Source organism: Neopelma chrysocephalum, unplaced genomic scaffold (assembly GCF_003984885.1).
Source record: "Neopelma chrysocephalum unplaced genomic scaffold, ASM398488v2 Primary Assembly neopelma1_76, whole genome shotgun sequence".
In the NCBI taxonomy this organism is placed as follows: domain Eukaryota; kingdom Metazoa; phylum Chordata; class Aves; order Passeriformes; family Pipridae; genus Neopelma; species Neopelma chrysocephalum.
In genome coordinates, this window is record NW_020897737.1 from 12,311,700 (window position 1) to 12,332,803 (window position 21,104).

General features: G+C 43.0%; 1 protein-coding gene and 1 long non-coding RNA gene across 2 annotated transcripts in view; one reads left to right on the plus strand and one right to left on the minus strand.

Moving 5' to 3' along the window:
* EFHC2 (EF-hand domain containing 2) overlaps window positions 1–11,345 on the minus strand; it is a 60,566-nt gene extending 49,221 nt beyond the window's left edge. Inside the window, exons 1-2 of the mRNA XM_027689139.1 lie at window positions 11,251–11,345; window positions 1,314–1,502 (exon numbers count right to left, since the gene is read on the minus strand). Of these exons, the coding sequence (XP_027544940.1) occupies window positions 1,314–1,502; window positions 11,251–11,292 (231 nt within the window). The 5' untranslated portion in view covers window positions 11,293–11,345. The remainder of the gene's footprint in view (window positions 1–1,313; window positions 1,503–11,250) is intronic.
* Window positions 11,346–11,356: 11 nt separating this feature from the next.
* On the plus strand, window positions 11,357–19,631 carry LOC113970326. Its single transcript, XR_003535131.1, has 3 exons — window positions 11,357–11,394; window positions 12,965–13,057; window positions 19,481–19,631. It is a non-coding gene; the product is annotated as an uncharacterized LOC113970326 (long non-coding RNA).
* The last annotated feature ends 1,473 nt before the right edge of the window (window positions 19,632–21,104 follow it).

Sequence of the window (21,104 nt, forward strand, 5' to 3'; positions counted from 1 at the left end):
CTAATGCAAACACATGACCCCTCCAGAGGCCAATTCCAAACCTGCAAACTCCTGATCTGTACTGCCCTGTGGAGGCACAAACTGATTAGATAAGGAATGTCAAAAGGCCAGCAAGCTCCTCTCACCAGCCAAGGCCAAGGGCCTGATGCTCAGTGGCAGGTCCTTCTGCCTCCTACCTAACCGTTTTATTCCACAAACTTGGATCCAAGGCCTGCCAACTTACACATGGCCCTGAGAAGCCAATACGCACCTTCTTGTTCCAAGAAGGGTGAAGTTAAGGCAGGTGCAGGACTGGCTGAAACCTTCACACCTCAACACGCTGGACCAGTTCATACCTGAGCATGTTGCTGAAACCCCTGTGAGCAATACAGGGATTTCAGAGGCAATGCCAACCAAAGGCATGTGTAGCTGCTCAAGCCTTACACCTTCTTATTGTAGTTCTGGTCTGCCAAAGATTAATGTGTAATTGTACTGCAATTACCTGCATGGCTTCTCTTTTAAAGCAAAAATTACAAGGTTAGCCATTCTTTCCAAAACTTAAAGGCAGCAATCATTTAGTAATGCAACATTTCTGTGATCTGCTGAATGATTTTTTTTTCTGGATCATTTTCCTTCTCTGATAGCAGGCTTTTTGCTTTTAGAAATAAAACATCACTAAGTAGAACTCAATGTAAATTTAAACATGGAAAGTACCAAGTATGCTACAGAATTCCTGTCATCACAGATTACTGTTATTTGATAACTCTCTAACTTTAAAGGTGTCACTACATTCTGGCAAAATAAAATACAAAAATACTCATTTTAAATTGCTGGGTCTATAATGGCCATGATCTATTAACATGAACAGCTCACACAAAAGTTAACAGGACTTTGAGCATGCAAATACAATGGCATAAGTGAATCCCAAGCACATTGCATTTCACTGAGTTTAAGGGTTCCCAAGTGCCCAAGCACCTCTTCTCCTGGACTGGGGTCTACCTTACATTCACTCTTACCAGGTTGCCAAATAATTCCTTTACTGTCACCATTCTCACTAAAAAGAAATATGTTGACCACTCCCTTAGTTTTGTTACATCCTGTATAAGATACACTCCAATAGAGAAATATTTTTATGTGTTGCTGGATATATGTTTACATTAATTGTCCAGTATGTGAATATAATGAAAAAATACCTGCTACCCCTCTTATTGTGTATCTAGGAGCTTTTTTTACACACACAAAATAATCTTCTAAAATATCTAACTGAATTTCTCTTTATACTCTGTCATATTGTAGATATTCATAAAAAAACACAGACATGGATTTCTACATACCTGCTTGTCAAATGCTATCCAAGCTGGAGGATTACTACTTCCCATTCCTTCAGGAAATTCAGTGTATTTAGGTTTCGGCCTCTGATCAAGTAACGGTTGACCTCCTATTCCAGGTTTTTCTTCAAACAGCATGGGAACATTATTGCAGTAACCCCAGCGCTGTGGCTTGTGGAAATTTTCTCCCCCTATCTGTAAAAAGTTTGGAAGAAAGAGAGAAAAAATTGCCTGTGTGTTTGTCTTTAAATCCACAATAGTTAACTATCTAGGCAAGGAGGATTAATCATGCAAAAGTTTCTCTATGATTATTTTTAACACAGAACCTAAAAACTTGGAACAATTGGAATGCTGCAAGTGAAGTGACATTTTTCAGTGGTCAATTTGCCAGTCTTACAGACAAAAATGGAATAATATTCCAGTAATTTACCCAGGCTGAGAGACTGGACAATACTGACTGTTTCCCACACACACTCCTTCCCTGAAACAAGGATTGAGGCGTGTGGTAGAAAGAAGCAAGTCACTCCCAAGAACTGTTGTAAAAGGTAGAGGGGAAGAGCCTTTTCTTCAGCTCTCCAGAGGGCAAATGGAAACAGTTCAGCAGCACTCAGAGAACAGCCTGCTCTCGTTACTCACGTCAAAGATCTTATTTGCACTTGTGTCCCCGAGTGCGAAATAAATTCCTCTGCACTAGTGCATACACTTGAATTTTGGGAGGTTGGACCTGAATCAAACGACAGAATATATATTCCATCTGGGCTTATTTCAAAACAAGGTCTCTGTCGTGATTTCTCTATATTATTACTAATTTTTCAGGCAATTAAGGATGGAGTGCTTAAAAATATAGGAACAACCAACTGCAAAGAAACCCATCTTGCCCACTTGAATTTCTTGGCTGGGGCTGGAGCCAGTCTTAAAATAACACAGAAAAGCCTCTGGTCTCACATGAATATCACTCCTGTCTGTGAGAATATCCTTCCTAAAGAGCTGCCTGCTTTGCTGGCCAGTTCCCTCCAACAGAGGCAGCTGTGCTGTGCTTGGGCAGCAATTCCCTAATGACCCCAGGTAGCGGTCTCATAGGACAGGACAGGGAAATAGGAAAAGCCAACAGAAAGCTCCACTTCCTTCCACGAGCAGCAATCCTGCCTTGTTAGCGCCTCTCACTCTGCTATTCTTCCCTTCCTTGCCCTCTCAAATCCTCAAAATACTTTATCTGGGAAGGCAGAGAGGAGACATTGGGTAACTGCACCCCGGCACACCTGGTAAGGGGAAACAGAGAGGACCACAGCTGTGCCCTCCCTCAGCCTGGGAGGGAAGATGAGGCTGAAGGGGGAAGAACTCATGTCATGAATGAGCCCAGCAAAGGCCCTGGTAGAGGAAAAGGCTGGACAGTAACATTTTTGACAGCAGCACCAGAGCAGGTGTGTTGGTAAAGCAGCAGAGGGACAAAATTGCCTCCCCACTACACTTGGCATCACTGATTATCACAGGCTTATATGTAAACCACTGCTCCCCAGAAAGGGGTAGACAGCTCGAAGTTACTATCATAAATCAAAAAATGGTACAAATAATCATTTTGCATTGTGGTAACACTCAATTCTCCAAGATAACGTAACACAAGCTCAGCACAGCAGTTCTGGGAACAAGTGCAAGCAGTGAAGCAGCAAAACCTGAAAGTACCTGAGTAGTTATTTCATTCTGCCAATATGAAAGAGAGTCAGGAATCTGAAAGGCAGTGAACCAGCCTCATGGCACATAACATTCAGTGCTGGTCTACACAAACTACTGCACACTGGAGGTCACAATCTGAACTGTTCCCCTGCCTCAAGGTGCTCCAAATCCAATGACACAGGATGGAGAGATGCTGACGCAAACTGCTCAATCACTGCTTTAGCTTAACCTTTGCTTAAAATACTTCTGCAAGGACAGTGGTATGAAAAAGAATACTTACTATTTTTACAAATTAGTATTTTTAATACCATAATAATCAATGGCCATACCTTGCTTAGGTTAAAAGAAGCTGAGCTAGCCTTTGAAATAGTCACTGCAAAATGAGATAAGGTTCACATTCTGAGGACAGAAACAAGCAGTGGTATGGAAGCACATCCCCAAAAAAGATATTTAAAAGGTAAGCAATGTTTTGAACAAAGGTGAATAAAAGGGCACATGACAAGTATCATAGTTTAAAGAATAATACAAAGGGAAAAAACAAGTACTCCCGCACCGTATAACTCAAGAACAAGGGTTCTGAATAAAAGAGAAAAATCAACAAAAGGAAATGCCTGTGTACTGACTAGCAGCCCATGGTTCCCCATACCACAGAGCATTGCTCAAGCCAGGAATTTAACCAGACTGAAAAAAGAACTGCACATTTGCAGGAATAATGCCCAAAATAAAATATTTCATTGGCACAGTTTTTTGCGCTCTGATATATAAAATGTCATGTCTCAGTATGCAGTGTCAGCACTGACATTCAGACATCATTCATGTGGTTATTCCACCCCTTCCTCAAGATGTGAGTGCAGGTGCTCTCCTGGTACCTGAATTTGGAACAGACAGGCACTGACAGGGGCTGGCACCTGCTTTGTCACACATCCACACCTGGGATGGTTTCCTCCCTCTCCTTTGGGTGCTTCTCAACTGCTCTTGCTTCTTCTATTTCTCTTTTCAATAATTTTGTTCCTCAGTAACCTGATGAAGAGTTGGGGAGAAGTCAGAAAGGAAGGGGGATTCCTGCTTTTATCAGTTCAAATGTAGAATAACTACAGTCAAGCTGAGTTTTTAAAGGGAAGTTTCTAGGCAAGAACACCTGATTTATACTAAGGTGCTATAGAACAGATTCACTTGCTGGCACAGAAAGTATTTAATTATTTTCCCCCTCTTACCAAAGAGTGAGTTAGAGAGAAAGGCACAGTTAGAAAAGCATGGTGAGGGTGAGTTTTCCTCAGCAAAGGAAAGCTTTTCATGTCCTCAAAGCTTCTTCTAGAAGCATTTGCTGTTCATATGTTTCTGGGTTTTAGTGAGCTACAGTATGGTAAAGTGTTCATCAAAGTTATCCAGGTTTGGTCCTGCTGCCAATTTCCAGAATTTAGGGCTAAAAATCACAACATCCTTCACAATTAGATATGAAAAACCATGGCCAAACAGCTTCAGTCCCGTTAAGAATCTTTTGTGGCTTTTTTGTAACTTTTTAGGGTTTGACAGAAAGATTATTTTAGAATCCTAATCAAAGAATTACTTATAATCCCCTGCTCCAGAAGAAAACCCAAATCCATAGGCAAAACAATCTCTTCTAAAAGTCTGCACAGTTATTTCTTTAAAAAAAGCCCAAAACAACAACAAAAATAGAAAGTTTAAGAAAAACAGTAATTATAATTGAAGATCACAAAAGAGAAAAATGACATTTGGGAAACTTCAGCTAATGAACTCAGACCACATCCAGCCTAAAATAGTGACAGAACATAATGTTACCTCCACAGTAATATCAAATGACTTCTAAAAGAAATCTTTTAGAGAGCAGGGAAATAGCTTGACTATGTCTACTGTGCTAATGCAGCTAAACTGAGCAGGCTGTAGATCTGCTGAACAAAGCTGGACATTTTCTGTGCAGTGAGCCTGAAAAATATTGAGGATACATTCAATAGTGACTAATGCAAAGGTCAGGGTTCTCTGACTGCAGCTACTGGCTTTGCAAACTCAGACACTGCAGCCCTTGGGGAATACTGCCTTGTGCTCGCTCCATCCTGCTCTGCAACAGTCACAGCAAACTCATCAGGGAGCTGCACATTTCAGCTGAACCAAATACACCTGGAGTGATGGGGGAGCCTCAGTGGCACACCCTGTCCCAAGAGCCACATGTCTGCAACCCAGTCCCACGAGGAGTTATGGCAGAAGTCACTGGTAGCAGCCCAGTTCTCTACCCCATATCTATTTTTAATTCCCACTGTGGATGCCCTGCTCAAATCCTGTATCAGGATGAACTGTGGCACTTCTGAACTGTTCTAGGCTGCTGATACAGTCTCCTGGTTGCTTCAGCTAAGCAATGGAAATAAATGCAAATGCTGCATACTGTGCTGGTCAAATTCAGATTTTAAACTCTTCTATCATCCCTGCCTTGTTGCAGAGCCCTCAGGACGTTCAGAGGTTAAGTGGCACTGTCAAAGGAGGAACACCTTAAGACCCAACAACTCTGGTGCCCCTCTAACACAGGGCAGAACAAGGTGCATCAACACTAACAGCTGGATGAGCACAGGAAAGACGTGGATCTGTTGGAGCAGGTCCAGAAGAAAGCCACAAAAATGATCAGAGGCATGGAGCACCTCTCCTATAAGGACAGGTTGAGACAGGTGGGGTTTTTCAGTCTGGAGAACAGAAGGCTCCAGGGAGACCTTATTTTGGCCTTTCAATACTTAAAGGGGGATCCTAAGAAAGATGGAGACAGACTTTTTAGCAGGGCCTGCTGCAATAGGACAAGGGGTTATAAATTTAAAATAAAAGAGGGCTAATTTAGGTCAGATATGAGAAAGAAACTTTTTATAATGAGGGTGGTGAAACACTGGAACAGGTTGCCCAGAAAGGTGGTGGATTCCCCATTCCTGGAAACATTCAAGGTCAGACTGGACAAGACTGAGCAACCTGATCTTGTTGAAGATGACCCTGCTCATGGGAGGGGGTTGGACTGGATGATCTTCAAAGGTCTCTTCCAACACAAACCAATCTGTGATTCTATTGGCTTGCTCTTACTGCCTGAACTGGTACAGTCTGAGAGAAGACAACAGATGGATACAGTAAAGGATCCAAAATGAAACCATGAGGAGCAGCTACAGGAAGATTTGGGTCTGGGAGCTCTGAACAGAGAGAGATCTGGGGGAGCAGGGCTGAGGGGCAGGAGGTAGTGGAAGGAGTTCAGGAAAAGACAAAGGGACAGCAGGCAGGATTACTTATAAAGAAGCTGGTAAATGTTCTGTCAAGAAAAACTAGTGTCCCTTTTTGGTGCCAGTGATAACAGAGCAGCACAAAATAAACCAGGAAACAGAGAGACAGCAACAGTAGCACAGTTGAGGGCAATTCCAAGCTCCTGCAATAAACAAGGAAGAAGTGGAATCTCTGCTGCACCACTGAAGTTTGCAACAGAAATACCCGAAACTGGTATTTTCAAGGATGTATTTTCCCCTGAGATCTATAAACTTAGTGGCTGATTCTCTAAGAAATGCCATGCAGAATTGTTGCACGAAATTCTCTCTCTGAGAGGGATTTCAGACCTCAGGCAAGAAAATACACTGGTCCAATCTGACCCATGTGAATATGTGGTCCTGTCCACTGGCTGCTGACATAAGGCAAGGACATCAATCTGGAATCAGAAGGAGCAGCTGCCTTTGAGAATGGGAGGCAGACCAGGAACACTAACAAAGTTAGTACTTGTGTTGTAACCAGTGTCATCCCTAACATGGTCCAGGCTCCAAACACACAAACTTTTTCTCGCAGTAACAGAGGAAACCTATTATATGCTGCATTTCCACTGAATGCAGAATTAAACGTGGGTATCAAGATCTATCCTGACAAACAGGCAACACACATAGAACTTGTATGTATGCACAAAGCTGAAAATGTCATCATTGCACAATTTCAATACCAGTTGGGCTCTGCAGGCAGAAGTCACAGTACCAAGGTCTCCCCAAGACTTTTAAACATTGGCTTCAAAAGCAGGTACAAAAGAAAAGAACTGAGGAATTTCCCTTTTCAAGGGGATGCAACAGGTAGAAATTTCCAAGCAAGTAACCCACACGTTACTGTTTGTGAAAATAAAGAAATGAATAAACTCTTGAATGCAACAGGGTGGTAAATGTTGTGTAAGTACCACACCCTGCCACTACCAGGCCAACAACAGCATTTGTCTAAGGTATTTGCCAGGACAGAGGAGCACTAGACAGGGGCACTCCCAACACTGACTCTGACCTCCCCAGCCTCAGCAAAGGGGAAAGGAACAGGAGTTTTAAAAGAGTTGAAGGGTGTTTATTTGATGGATGGACTTAAGTGTACACAAAATACTATAATTTTGATTTTAAAGATATTTGAAAAAACAGAGGTGGTTCCTTTCCCTCTCTTTGCAGACATTAAATATTTTACATTCCTGACACCTTCTGCCATCATTCTTCTCCAGGCCATCGAACCAACTATCAAACGTGGCACTGCTTGGGCTGTGCCTGAAGCTTTCATCCCTGCTCTTTGTTTAGCACAAAGGAAACATTACCTTATGTTCCCATAGGAACCACTCCATCAGTTTTAGAAGCACCTATCACTTCCCTGAGTTTCCCTCCAGTTGCACCAGCTGTGATGCCCGAGCAGTAAGATTTTGTCCCAGCTATGCGGAATGCAGCAGCAGCATCGCCCTCTGGGATGTTGCTGAATTGGGCAGCTGTCACTTGCAGCTGAGGGAGGGAAAAATGGGAAAAACCAGGCAGAAGATGCTGCCTTTCACTGTGCCAGCACCACGGGCAGCTGAGCTGCCCAGCCTCACTGCCCTCACTCCCGATTGGAGAGGAAGCATCTCTGCTCCTGGGTGGAGAAGGAGTCAGCATTCCTGGTAAAGCAAGCTAGAAGTAATAATGATCATAGTGGAGGATAACACAAAGGCCAGAGGCTCTTAGATCCAGAGAATCAAGTGCTGTGAAAAGATTTTCTCACTCCCCATTTGTCACTGTCGTCCTGATGCCTCAGAGTCAGACTATGTGGCCCTTACGCCTTAAAGCTCTGATTATTCGGAGGCAGCTCAGTCACTTTATTAAACACATCCAAAGTAGACAAAACACGTATGTGCTTCCCTCTACTGCCTCTCCTGGGCCTATAGATAAGGCAAGTGGAAGCATCAGGTGCAGAGACAAGAGGGTTGTACAAGCAGCTTGAATTCCACCAGTGATGGGTGGAATTAATACCCATAATTATAAACCAAGGGCTGACAGGAACAGCAATCCCCTGTCCTCTATGAATCCTTCTTCAAGGAATGCTCTGCCACTGTTTTTTCTGCCCAATAAGAGACAGTGATGGTGATGCTCAGAGTCCTAACAGGTGAAAACACTTTCTTCCTTTTCAATTTATCTATAGCAGTGACACTTTTTTTCCCCTTTATATGCTGTTCTCAGCATCTCATTTGCAGAGCTATATGAAAGTAAAATTAAATCTAATAGCCAACAACAACTAAGTGGAGATCAGGATGCTTTTCATAAAGGTGAGTTATAATTATTAACTCCACTATCTCAAGGACTGATGAAAAGAGCAATCTGGAGCCCTAACAAGGGTATAACCATGGTTTTACAATGCTGTCTTGTGGCAATTGTGACAGCTTTCACACCTTCAGTTCTCATAACATACTCACTGTATGCACTTCAACATGGGGCATCCAACACTCTCTATAAGTAACTCTTCCCAAGCATGTAAAGTTAAATTAAATCAATTAAGTTAAATTGAAATTTGGAGACCAATAAGGTCAGGGATAACACTGAGCTGCTTCCATCCAGCAGGCACCAGTGGCACACACCTATTTCAGTGCTGCTGACAGGTGTACCCGGCAACCACCTCAAGTGTTATACACACAACCAACTCTTTATAATACAAATTCCAATTCAGCAAGAGGGACTGAGTATTCACCACCAGGTCTGGTTTGTTTTTTTGTATTCTAAAACAACAGCACCCAGCCTGCTCTTTCCAGGGGGAAGGAGTTTCCTGAAAAATCCCCACTGGGATCCTCTTCCAAGAGGTCCTGTGTTTGCACACACCTGTGCAGTGCTGACACACTGAGTGAGGCTGGGAGTCCACAAATTCCTAAGGAATTTCATGCCTCATATTGAAGGGGTACTGATGTTTGTGGTACCACTGGCGTTAAAACCTGTCTTGACAAATCATTTGCAAATTGTCCCTGAACTACATTATCACCTTCCATATACTCCCTCATAGGGTGATCAGACTCAGGATCTGGCAAAACACCCCAGCATCCAGGACACAGAAATGAGGGCTCTATCACAGAATCATGTAATGGTTTGGGTTGGAAGAGACCTTAAAGATCTCCCAGTTCCATGGGGAGGGACACCTTCCACTAGACCAGGTTGCTCAGAGCCACATCCAACTCGGCCTTGAACAATTCCAGGGATGAGGCATCCACAAATTATCTGAGCAACCTTGGCCACAACATGTTCACAGTGTGAAAATGACAGATTTCTTTCCAGATATTTTAGCATTATTAAGAAAGTCTACAGTTTAGTTTGCCTTCTGAAAGCACCAACTATAGTGCTGTGCATGAATCCTCCCTTTACTCCCTGCACTGCTTCACAGTACAGATTGTATTCAGCAAATTTCTAGCTATCCTTGATGAACAAGTTTGAAGTAGTGATGGCAGCTTCTCTTTTGTTTGCTAGGCTAAAAATACCATCTTATCTATTCAGCCTGCCATTGGTATTAATAGCATTGGCAACTCTGAAACACTGTGTTTGCATCCATGGCATTCCCCTGCTCTGCAAAGACTTTGGTTTATGCAGAGGATACCTGTCTTTCCCTGGTTTGCTCTGTTAGAGATGCAAAAAGAGCTCAAACTGCCCCACAGCAGCTGCCAGATCACAGAATGGCACAATCAATTAGGCTGGAGAAGACCTCTGAGATCAAGAAGTCCAACCTTTGACCAATCACCACCTTGTCAATCAGACCATGGCACTGAGTGACACATCCAGTCCTTCCTTAAACACCTCCAGGAACGGTGACGCCACCACTTCCCCGGGCAGCCCATTCCAATGTTTAATCACCCGTTCTGTGAAGAAATTCTTCCTAATGTCCAACCTAAGCCTTCCCTGGCCCAGCTTAAGACTGTGTCCTCTCGTCCTGTCGCTGGCTGACCGGGAGAAGAGGTCGAGTCCACCTGGCTACAACCTCCTTTCACTGAGTAGTGGAGAGTAATATAGTCACTCTTGAGCCTCCTCTTCTCCAGGTTAAACACCCCCAGCTCTCTCAGCTGCTCCTCACAGGACACAGCATTTTGTTTGCTGTGATAAAAACACCATCTTATCCATTCAGCCTGCCACTGGCACTAACAGTATTGGCAGCTCTGAAACACATCAGCATCCCTGGCATCATCACACTCTGCAGACTTTTTCCTTTATATAGAAAGTATGTGTCCCTCCCAACAAGAGACCCAACTGCCCCACAGCAGCTGCCAGATCATAGAATCTATTAGCTTGGAAAAGACCCCTGAGATCATCAAGTCCAACCCACAACTGTTCACCACCAACTCAACTAGACCATGTCACTGAGTGCCAGGTCCAGCCTTTCCTTGAACACTCCAGGGATGGTGACTCCACCACCTCCATTGGCAGTCCCTTTCAATGCCTAATCACCTTTTCTGTGAGGAAATTCTTCCTGATGTCCAATCTAAATTTGCCCTGGTCCAGCTTGTCCTCTCGTCCTGTCACTGGCTGACTGGGAGAAGAGGCCCCACATGGCTACAGCCTCCTTTCAGTTAATTGTAAACAGTGATAAGGTCATCCCTGAGCCTCCTCTTCTCCAGGCTGAACACCCTCAGCTCCCTGAGCCACTCCTCAACCAGACCATGTCACTGAGTGCCACATCCAGCCTTCCCTTAAACACCTCCAAGGACGGCAACTCCACCACCTCCCTGGGCAGTCACTTCCACCGTCTAATCACCCTTTCTGTGAAGAAATTCCTCCTGATGTCCAACCTAAACCCCGCCGGCGCTGCTTAACACCGAGACCCTTCCGTGCTGCCGCACAGCATCCGCACCGAGCCCGGGGGCGCTCAGCGCACCCACCGGCACCTGCCGGGCCGGGACTCGGGGAAAGGCCTCGCCATGGCCGGGCCGCCTCCGGCAGCGCCCCCGCGGCCGCCCCTGCGGCGGGGCCGGGCGGGGAGGCGGGGAAGGGGCCTGCCCTGGGCTGTCACTCACGTTGCGGCGGAAGGAGAAGCCGGGCAGCAGCGGCAGCGCCATGGCCGCCCCGACCCGCTAGGGCGCCGTTGCCCGGATACGGCCCGTGACGTCACGGGGGCGTGACGTCACGGGGCGGGGAGCGGAGCGCGGGGGCTCGTCCAGGTCCGATGCCCGGGATACAGCAGGGATGGAGGGATGGAGCGGGGCAGTGCCCGGCCGTCCTCCTCCTCAGGAACCGCGGGAGTGCGGGGGGAGCGGCGGGGGTGGGCCCAGAATGGGAGGGGGGCTGAGTCAGGGTTAGCGACCCTTGGGGCGAAGGAGAACTAAATACATTCTATAATATAAAAAGTATGTTTTTATATATAATATATACATATATAAAATATATACACGTATATAAAATATATATGATACGTCTATCGTATATACAATATATGGAATATATATGTAATATATATTATATATAACATTATAATTCTATATTATATATTAAATATATTATATTAATATATAAGATAGTAAATACATGTTATTAAATATATATTATATGTTATATATTATACATTTTTCATATATATACATATATGCATATATACAGATATATGAAATATGTATTACATATTATGTATTATATATTATAACAAATATAAAATATCTATTTCATATATGCATATATTATATATTAAATATTTTATATATTCTATATATATAGAATATATAAATTATATATCTATAATATATAAATTATATATTATTCATAATATATATAATATATTATCTTTATATATAAATATATATTATTTCTTACATAAGTTACACAATAATATATAATATATATTGCTATGTTTATATTATATACAATAATATATACTATCTATATATTATACATGTTATCATAAAAATTATATGTATTAGTTATTATACATTGTTATATGTAGTATATTGTTTTTATATATATTGGTTTTTATACATTATTATTTACTAAATGCTAAATACATACTAAATCCAACACTAATGCATGCTAAATCCATTTATTTAATTTTTCACAATTCATGGCCATTTTCATCAGGAATCTCTGAAAATTTGGAGTTAAGGAGGCTCTGGGGTGACCTTATCCCTCTCTACAACTGTCTGAAATGAGGTGGGGAGTCAGCTGGAGGTTGGTCTCCCAGATAATCAGCGACAGGATGAGAGGAAATGGCCTCAAGCTGTGCCAGGGGAGGTTTAGGTTGGACATCAGGAGGAATTTCTTCACTGGAAGGGTTGTTAAACATTGGAAGGGGCTGCCCAGGGAGGTGGTGGATTCACCATCCCTGGAGATGTTCAAGGAATACCTGGATGTGGCACTTAGTGCTGTGGTTTAGTTGACAAGGTGGTGATGGGTCAAAGGTTGGACTGGATGATCTCAGAGGTCTTTTCCAACCTAAGTGATTCTGTGATTTTGTGAAAATGTGCCTCCGTCCCAAAACCTTGTCTTGTCCCCTCGCTCTCTCCACCTGGTAAAGCACAGGGACCTTGCTGGACATGGTCCCCCCTCAATACCTCTGGAACTGGGGTCACGGGTGGGGCAAATCCCACCTCATTTGCCGTTTTCTGCACCAATTAATTTTTGATGTTTTTCGTTTTGTGACTGTTATACAGCACATTTTAGTCTGAGGCCCTGGTGGGCTTGGGGGAGGGGGGGTGTGGGATGCTTTTACAGCTTTTCCTTTGGTTTTTTTTGCATTTTTAGTCCACCGGGACGGTGAAACTGGGTCAGTGGGTTTCCACCTTCTGGTTTCCCAGTGCTGTGTTGAGCATCTGCATTTGCATTTAGTGCAGAAAGGTAAACATTTAAAATGTATTTTAATTGAAAATAAGAGGAACCATCATTTTAATCACATTCATTTCGTGAAGTGGGTGGTATTATGCTCAAATTTAAATTTCAAACAGAAAATACACTGAGAGTTTCTCACGGATGGCTTGTGGGGGGGAAGGTTGGTTTCTTTCTTTAATGGAAGTAACATTTTCCTTGTTAATAAGGGAGGGTGCATTCCAGATCACTTCCAAAGCCAGTTCCAGAGAACAGCAACCATGCTATGTTATGTTCCTCCATTTTACATAAAGCTGTTCATTAACTTTTTTTTTTTAATTAGAACTGCTTTTTACAGAAAAATGAGTTTATGGATAAAGCAGCTTAAACCCAAATATTCTAGTTCTGATCTACTGTCTCAGAGGAGCTGTACTTCAGTTGTTTAATGTCCTTATTCTCATAGATGGAGTGGATCTCCCATGCCATATTTCATACTCTATGATGCATCAGACCATGAAATTCCCATAACATATCATCCCTCCTCCCTGAAACAGAGGCTCATGGAACAGCATGGGTGATGTGTTCAGTCTGAGTGAGCCTGGGAGGGACTCCATGTACAGCTCCCAGTTCCCTGAATTGGTATTTAGCCAAAAATATTCTGATTTCAAAACCTGTGATTTCAGGGGAAATTCTTTGGGGTTTTTTGCTTGGTTGGTTTTTGATTTTGGGGGGGTTTTTTGCCAGAAATTTGAAATGGGGAAGAGAGAGAGGAAGGAAGGCAGGAAAGAAGGAAGGAAGGCAGGAAAGAAGGAAGGAAGGAAGGAAGGAAGGAAGGATCTATCTGTGATGAATGAACTAGCCTTGCTGCAGCTTCATGCAGAATCCCCACAGGCCTCTTAGAACTAATGGCACAGCTTCTCATTTGGGTCAGTAACTAACCACCATCAAAACACAGTAGTGAGGAGTTGGTGTCCCTTTTCACTTCATTTATCCTCCAGAAGTGCTATATCCTGTGAAGTTTTTGTGGCTTCTTGCATAGCAGGGTGGTTGAAATGTCTTCATACCCTTGTGATATCAAAAATAAACTGGTGCTCCAAGGTAGTGCAGGCAGAGGCTCTGTGTGAAAAACATGCAAAGGGAAGAGCATCACCGCTGGAGGAAGGTCAGTGAAATGCAGAGCACCAGCAAAGAGTCCAGTGCATTTCCAGCAGAAAATCCTGTGAATTGTCCCTAACTTTCAGGTCAAATCTTTCTGCACAGCATTACCTCTGCCTCACCCAGTAAAGGAGCCACAGGGAGCCGTGGAGAAGGGGAGCATCTCCCTTGTGCACCAAAGCACTGCTACAATTCACTGTTTTCTACCGGTCTTCAATCATTTTTTTGCTTTCAAAAGCAAAGAAGGGGGGAAAAAAGGAGTATAATCTACTTTAGAACAGAATTGCTTCTTTCTACATTACCTTCTCTTTGGGGTTTCTCTCACATGTTTATCTTTTTTGTTCCTTGCTGTATTCGCTCAATAGTACAGACCGAGTGAAAACAAATTAATTTTAATGCCTTTTCTGGGAAAAATAAAAGTACTCCAGGAAAACCAATTTTGATAAAAGCTTTTTATTAAATGGAGATTGTTAATGACAACAACAGCAAGCAGCTGGCAGTAGTAAATTAACTGTGTCTTCTGACTACTCTGCAGATGATAGTGGTGGATGTACATAGGACTGCGTTAGTTGTGCAGTTCAAAGGAGGAAGAAAGCAGGGGGGAAACTAAAGCTGGGAAAAATATGGAAAACACTGTTTTTGTGATAAAAAGACAGAGATTCTAGTCTCTTTGTATTGGGATTGAGTTTTACTAGGAAACTTGAAATGAGCAGGGGGGTTCAAATTGTAAATGAGCAACGTAAAACTTCCTAAAGAGGCTTAATTTTTTTTAAAATGCTGTTTTTTACTCTGACCAAATTCTGTTGGCTCCAGGCTTGTTAGTCCATTAGTCTGAGTGGAAGACCAGATCTTCCACTTCCAACTTGTGTCTGTTTAGAATAGGAAAATTTAGAAAGATGAGGAGACCAGGAACGTTTGACTAAAATCAGCATAATTTAGTGTCACTTGTCTGTGAAGGCATGTCTCGTTTCTGTCATACCTGTGACTTCATCCTTTTCCTGGGACTGGTTTTACAGACCATGTTAAGGCTGGGCTGTACAAAGTCAGAACAGTCCTTAAAATATTGATTCCTTATGTTTTCCCATGTCTTTTATTACCTCATTCATTTTGATTTCACCGGTCAACGAACACTCAACCTACGAAGATAATTAATCAGTGGCCAGAAAACAATGCTGAGAGCACAGTATTTGGCTGCAGCTTATGGAGTGCTCCAGAAAACTCATATAGGGGAAATTGGGCACTTCTGCAGCTGTAGGTGTGTACTGGCCATGTACCACACAGGAGCTTGGCGCAGTATTCCTGCAGCCCCCACTGCCCCAGGAAGGCAAAATGTGAATTTCTATGGCTCGTGGCCAGTCACATTTTTCTCCTGGTGATGCCATGGGGGACAGGAGAACATAAAAGTAGTTAAATCCGGTCAGGTCTCACTGGAGGGTTTCCTTAGCTGGAATGACCTTTCCACGGCCAATTACTCCGATTCATCCTGTCCTAATGAGGCATGTTTGCACATCAGTCACCTTGCTCAGATCTGCCATGGCCCTTGGGGAAGCGAGGGATGAGGGTGGAAGCTGTAGTACCCCTGTTGGTTCACCCTCCCTGGCACAGCCTGGGTGCTGAGGGCCATGCAGAAGGCTGGGTTTCCTCCCCTTCTCTCCCCATCCCATCACACCATCACAAACTCATCTGGAAACTTGATGGGAGAAGTTTGCTGCCTCACAGAATGAGCCTGGTGGGCTTGTTTCACTTTGCCGTGCCTGTTTAAAGCGTTTTGAAGTTCCTACTCATCTGATACCCAGCTCTTATTTACATAAGGTGTGAGCTTCTCAGGGATATTTGCAGTCAGCCTGACTTCCCCGTCATTGAAATCGGAAAGAATGTGAGGGGCCACTTTCCTAAGTCCCCCACACTTCGGAAATTACACGGAAAAAGAAATATTCTGGGCCTGGTAGATACCTCTGAGTTGCCCCCGCTGCATATATTCAGTGAGATCTGCAGTACAGAGTAGCTGCTCTGTTCCTCTTCACCCTCCTTATGTGGGCTGATTTGAGATGCAGGCACGCTAGTAAAATGAACCTGACGGAAGAGCCTCTAATTTAATTCAGAAGCAGAATGCAGATTTATTTTTTTTCAATTAAACTGTAGACACACATTTAACACAGCATGCAGTGGTTGCTGGGAAGAGTGGGAAAAACTCATGGTATGTAACACAGCTCACACACCGATGGGAGGAAAGTATGAGCATGGCACTCGGCAGCAGCGTAACCACCTTAAAGTGCAGCTGAGGCCTCCAGTTCTGTCGTCATCTGCACCCTCCTTCCTCCCTCCCTCCAGATAACACCTATTCCGGGGTGAAGACAAATCCCCTGGGAACACAAAGCCCCTGTGGCAGGGAGGCACAGTGACTCTCTCACCGCCCGACAGCCCCATGAAAGTCAGGAAAGTGCTGCTGTCGCTCCAGCCGCAGTGTCCAGGCCCCTGATGACAATATCAGGCACTGCAGGATGGGGAGTTGCACTTCTTTACTCCTGACCTTTTCGGGAGGTCAATGGGACTGAATCCATCCGTGTCATGAACATTTCCTGACTTTCCTCTCACACTGCCTTTCTGACAAAACTGAAGGGTTTGGTTCAACAGAAATGTCAATACACCTTCCCTCCCTTCCAGCAGCGGTGTCATTTGCCAGTAGCCTGTCTCTCCATGCCCATTGTCAAAGGTCTCTCATCCAGCCAACGAGGCATCCCAACACACTAAAAAACCCCAGCTCTGGCTCTGTTCAGCCAGCCTTACCAGTCTTCTTCCTTGTGCCTAGGAAAATTCTGTCGGCGTTTCTCCAAGTCTTGCAAGTTGCCTTGAGGATACGCCATGAGGCTGCATGACTGATCAATTCCTCCCTCTTTTCCCATCCTCCATTTTCAAGCTTAATCTTTTCAGCTGATGGATAAAACAACAACAAAAAAGAAACCCAACAATTTTTTAAAATTCCCATGGCAATAAATAGATAGAGAGATTACAGTCAATTACCAGAAACTGCTATTGATCAAGGCTGGTTTAGAAGTATACTTGCTTTCCACGATCAAGCTTACAATACAATTTCCCCTGCGTTCAGCATCTATTTCAATTAAAATGAGAGGGGAGAAAATACCACTTACTTTAAATAAAAAGCTTTCAAGCTATTCTTGCAGGCTGCTTTGAGGATCTAGGACAGATCAAAGCTGCTTTGAGAATTCATCCATTCTGCTTCAATATATGATAGCTCATTGTCCATAGGAAAAAATTAAGGCAGTATTAGATATCAAAGCAGCAAGTGCATTTTGGGTTTTCTAAGCAGTGGTCTCAAAACTGGTGATGCCTGCCAGAATAATAACAGAACAGTAATCCCCTTCCATCACAGAGAACATTGCAATTGCGGGCACCACATCAGAAATTGTTTCTTAATCAAGCTCTGTCTTAATGGTAGTTAGGTCATCTGTATGGATCAAAAGTCTTGGTCAATACCAGCTTCTCAAAACTGACTGAAATCAGTCAATTATGAATAAGTTAGGAATTGAGGTTTACCCCAAACCTAATCCCTTTGCTGATTAGGACTTTATTCTAACTTCCAGCCTAAAGGCATTCATGGGAAACAGATCCTTTTGATCCTTGTTTTGGCACTGTCCTTTGAAAAACGTGTCTTTTTTGCTCTTAGAAGCCTCCTCCTTACGTAACTGCAGATAGCAATCACATCTCCTTTCAGCTTTGGGCCAAGTTTAGTGAACCAGACTTTTTGGCACACTGCTTATGTGATAGTTCATCTTTCTTCTGAACTCCCAGCTCTGCTTTTCTCTCTGCCTGCTCCAGCCCGAGTGTGTCTTCCTTGAATAAAGGTATCTGTGCACAATAACCTAAAAGAACTCTCTCTCACCGAGGTGCTGCACTGTTCCTGTCACTCTCATCTCTGCTGTTGCTCTGCTTTGTCTTCTCGATATTTCTTTCTCCTGTCTTTCTGCTTTCCTGGGTTTGTGCTTCCTCCTGCCCCCCACTTGTACCACTTTAGTTCTGCTTCTTTTCTCCACTGATGCTTTTCTCATCGAAGGCCAAAATAAGTGAGAGAAGTGTCGGGTCCTCCTTTCCAAACCTGTTGATTGAACGTGCTGAAGAATAAGTGATCTGTGGGGAATAGGATTTATTGGGCTGTTAACTTGAATGGAGCCGTCTGGTTCAGCCTGTCGAGTTTCTGAGCACAATTTCTCTCTGCAAGGCTCCACTGCTGCTCTCCCTCTCTCTAAATGTACTTAGAAGGGCTTTTGTATCAGTGTATGGGGAGTACGGGTAAGACCTAATTTAGGGGATGGGAGAAGCAGACTTCACCATCCATCAGAGGTTTTTTCATGCCCTTAAAATGTATTTTTCAAGGCAACTGCTCCTGGTGCTTCATGACTATATTGCCTTCCATCCTTTGGAATTAGAGATGCTGTCCTGACGGGGTTTTGTCTCTTTCTTTGGAGGCAACTTGTGTTAGCAAAGAAAGAAATGTCTTCACCTGAAGTTCATTTTGAACTTGTGATTAAAATCAATCCTTTTTGTGAAGGAGTTACCTATTTTTCTATGTTTCTACCTTACAGATGGGGCAAACTCCAGATCTTGTCAATGAAAGGATAAAGAAGGTTTAAATGAGATATGAAACCCTTCTGCCATGCCAGGGCATAACATTAGCTGGTCACTAGCACGTTCCACTCCATATTTGTTTTTGTGTGCTAAATGCTGTAGCAAGGTTAGTTGACAAATAAATAAATGAGTTGGGGTCAAATACTTAAGGGAATAGTTAAGGGAACTGGTACAAAAACTACCGTGAAAGTTGAGACTGTAACAACCTCGACAGCGTCCCTTTAAATTACACTTAATAAATACCAGGCAGCTGAAGTGTTCTGTGGTTGTGCATATATTTGTAACAAACCGTTGCACAAATATTTGGCTCCTAACGATGAACTAAATGGTATGACATTTGCCAGGGAAAATTAATTACTTTAACGTGTGTTGTATAAAATATGAGATAATCATGTAACCTATGTGCATGCCGTAGAGTGTTGCTGAGTGACTAAGTTATTACCAAAGGAAATTCATGAGAAATAAACAAGAAATAGTCAGAGATGCTGTAAATGTCATGTTACGCTCAAGGGCCTTTTGCGGCTGAATAATTTTTATGTGGATGAGGAGGACGGGATCATGTTGTGAAAAATCAAGTTAGAATGAGTTAATCTTTGTATTTGCACATAATTTTATTGGTATTTAATGTAGCTATGATGTTTCTGTTTCAAATTGTAGGGACAGTTCATAGAGAAGATGACAAGATCAAATCAGACTGAACTGAGTGATCCAGCGTGGTCTCGGCATCAAATTTTAAGCTGTCTGTGTTCAAGAAGAAAAGCTGCCTATTAAAGAAATGAGAAATAAAGTGGTCCTGATAGTCAAGTCATTTGCTGATTTGGGCAAAATCGTATTGCCTAATTTATGTGACTTTTTGGAAAGGTGAAGTCATCTCCCTTGGAGGTCTTGCCTTCTCTGTGCAACTCTCATGTCTCACAGGCAGGGAAGGTTCAGCAACTGCCAGAGCTCTGCCCTTCCCCTCCCACCAGGATGCTCTGCAGAGTCTGCATGAGGTTGTGTACAGGAGGAAGGAATGGAAAGCAGTGAACTGGAGAAATATGAACTGGTGAGGGAAAAGCAGATACACACATTTCTTCTCAGACAAAGAGTGTAGAGCGTGATAAACCCGATCTTTAAATAGCAGCAGGAAATAATGCGGTAAAAAAATCGCGTCCATTACATTCTTCTTCTTTCCCCTAGCTAAGGAACTCAGACAGATGAGGGTCTTTCTTGAGCAGATAGCAGAATAATTTAAACAAAAACAGGGTTGATTGGTTTGGGGGGGGTCTTTAATTACTCTCATAGTTCTAAAGGACATGATAAACTAGGGCACAGCCCGCTCAGCAAGTGTCACTGGCATTTTGTCATAAAGCAGTACAGAAAGCAGCTTCCCAGGTGGTGATCCTGGAGTCCTGGAGTTCCTACCACGGGAAAGAAACAGGTGGGGAGTGTGAAAGGGGAGAACAATGTTGGTGAGAGATTTACAGGATTTGTAAGCCTCAGACAATGAATGAAGGACAACATCAACCTGAAGGCAGCAGACTTTAATGAACATGGAGGATATTGGTATGTAAATTCCCCTGGCAATCAAATCCATGGGAGAAAAGAGCTCCAGAAAGAGTTGATGGTTGTTCATAAAATTAAAAAAAAAATAAACAAAAGAAAGTAGCCGCAGAGTCACAAAATCTCCCAGTATGTAGAGAGGATAGAAAATGCAGTAGGAGATATTTGTGAAATCACAAGCTCTTCAATGAGTTCAAGTGCAAGAAGGGAGTGTACAGAACATAGAAACTAGGTCAAATATCTAAAAATGAACATTAAAAAAACCCTCAGCATGAGCGTACAGAGACAAAATCAGAAAGTCTAAAGCACAAAATAAAATACTTCTATTCTTTGCTTATACTAATAAGGCATTTTAAGGACATTTTTCATTGTAACAAAAAGGGAAACTGAGGGAAGAATTACTCTATGGGTAGGAAAATTGGTAGGTGATGCTGAGAAGCTCAGAAAGCTTAGTACCTTTTTTAAAGAAGACTAGAAGAGGACAAACATAGAGGTTCTGTTAAAAGTAGAGGCAGGGAATTGTGGATCCAGGGAGTTAGAAGCAATCACCATCCCTGTGATTCGTAAGAAAAGACTAAAGCAACCGATCAGATGATTTATATTTCCATGAAATTTAAAAATTAGATGAGGCTTGATATGATTTGCCTTTTTGCAAATCCACCAGATTTCCCTCTATGACAAGGAAACAGGTGTTGTAGGTACAAGAGAAACTATATGGGCCAGACACCTGTGTGTGTGT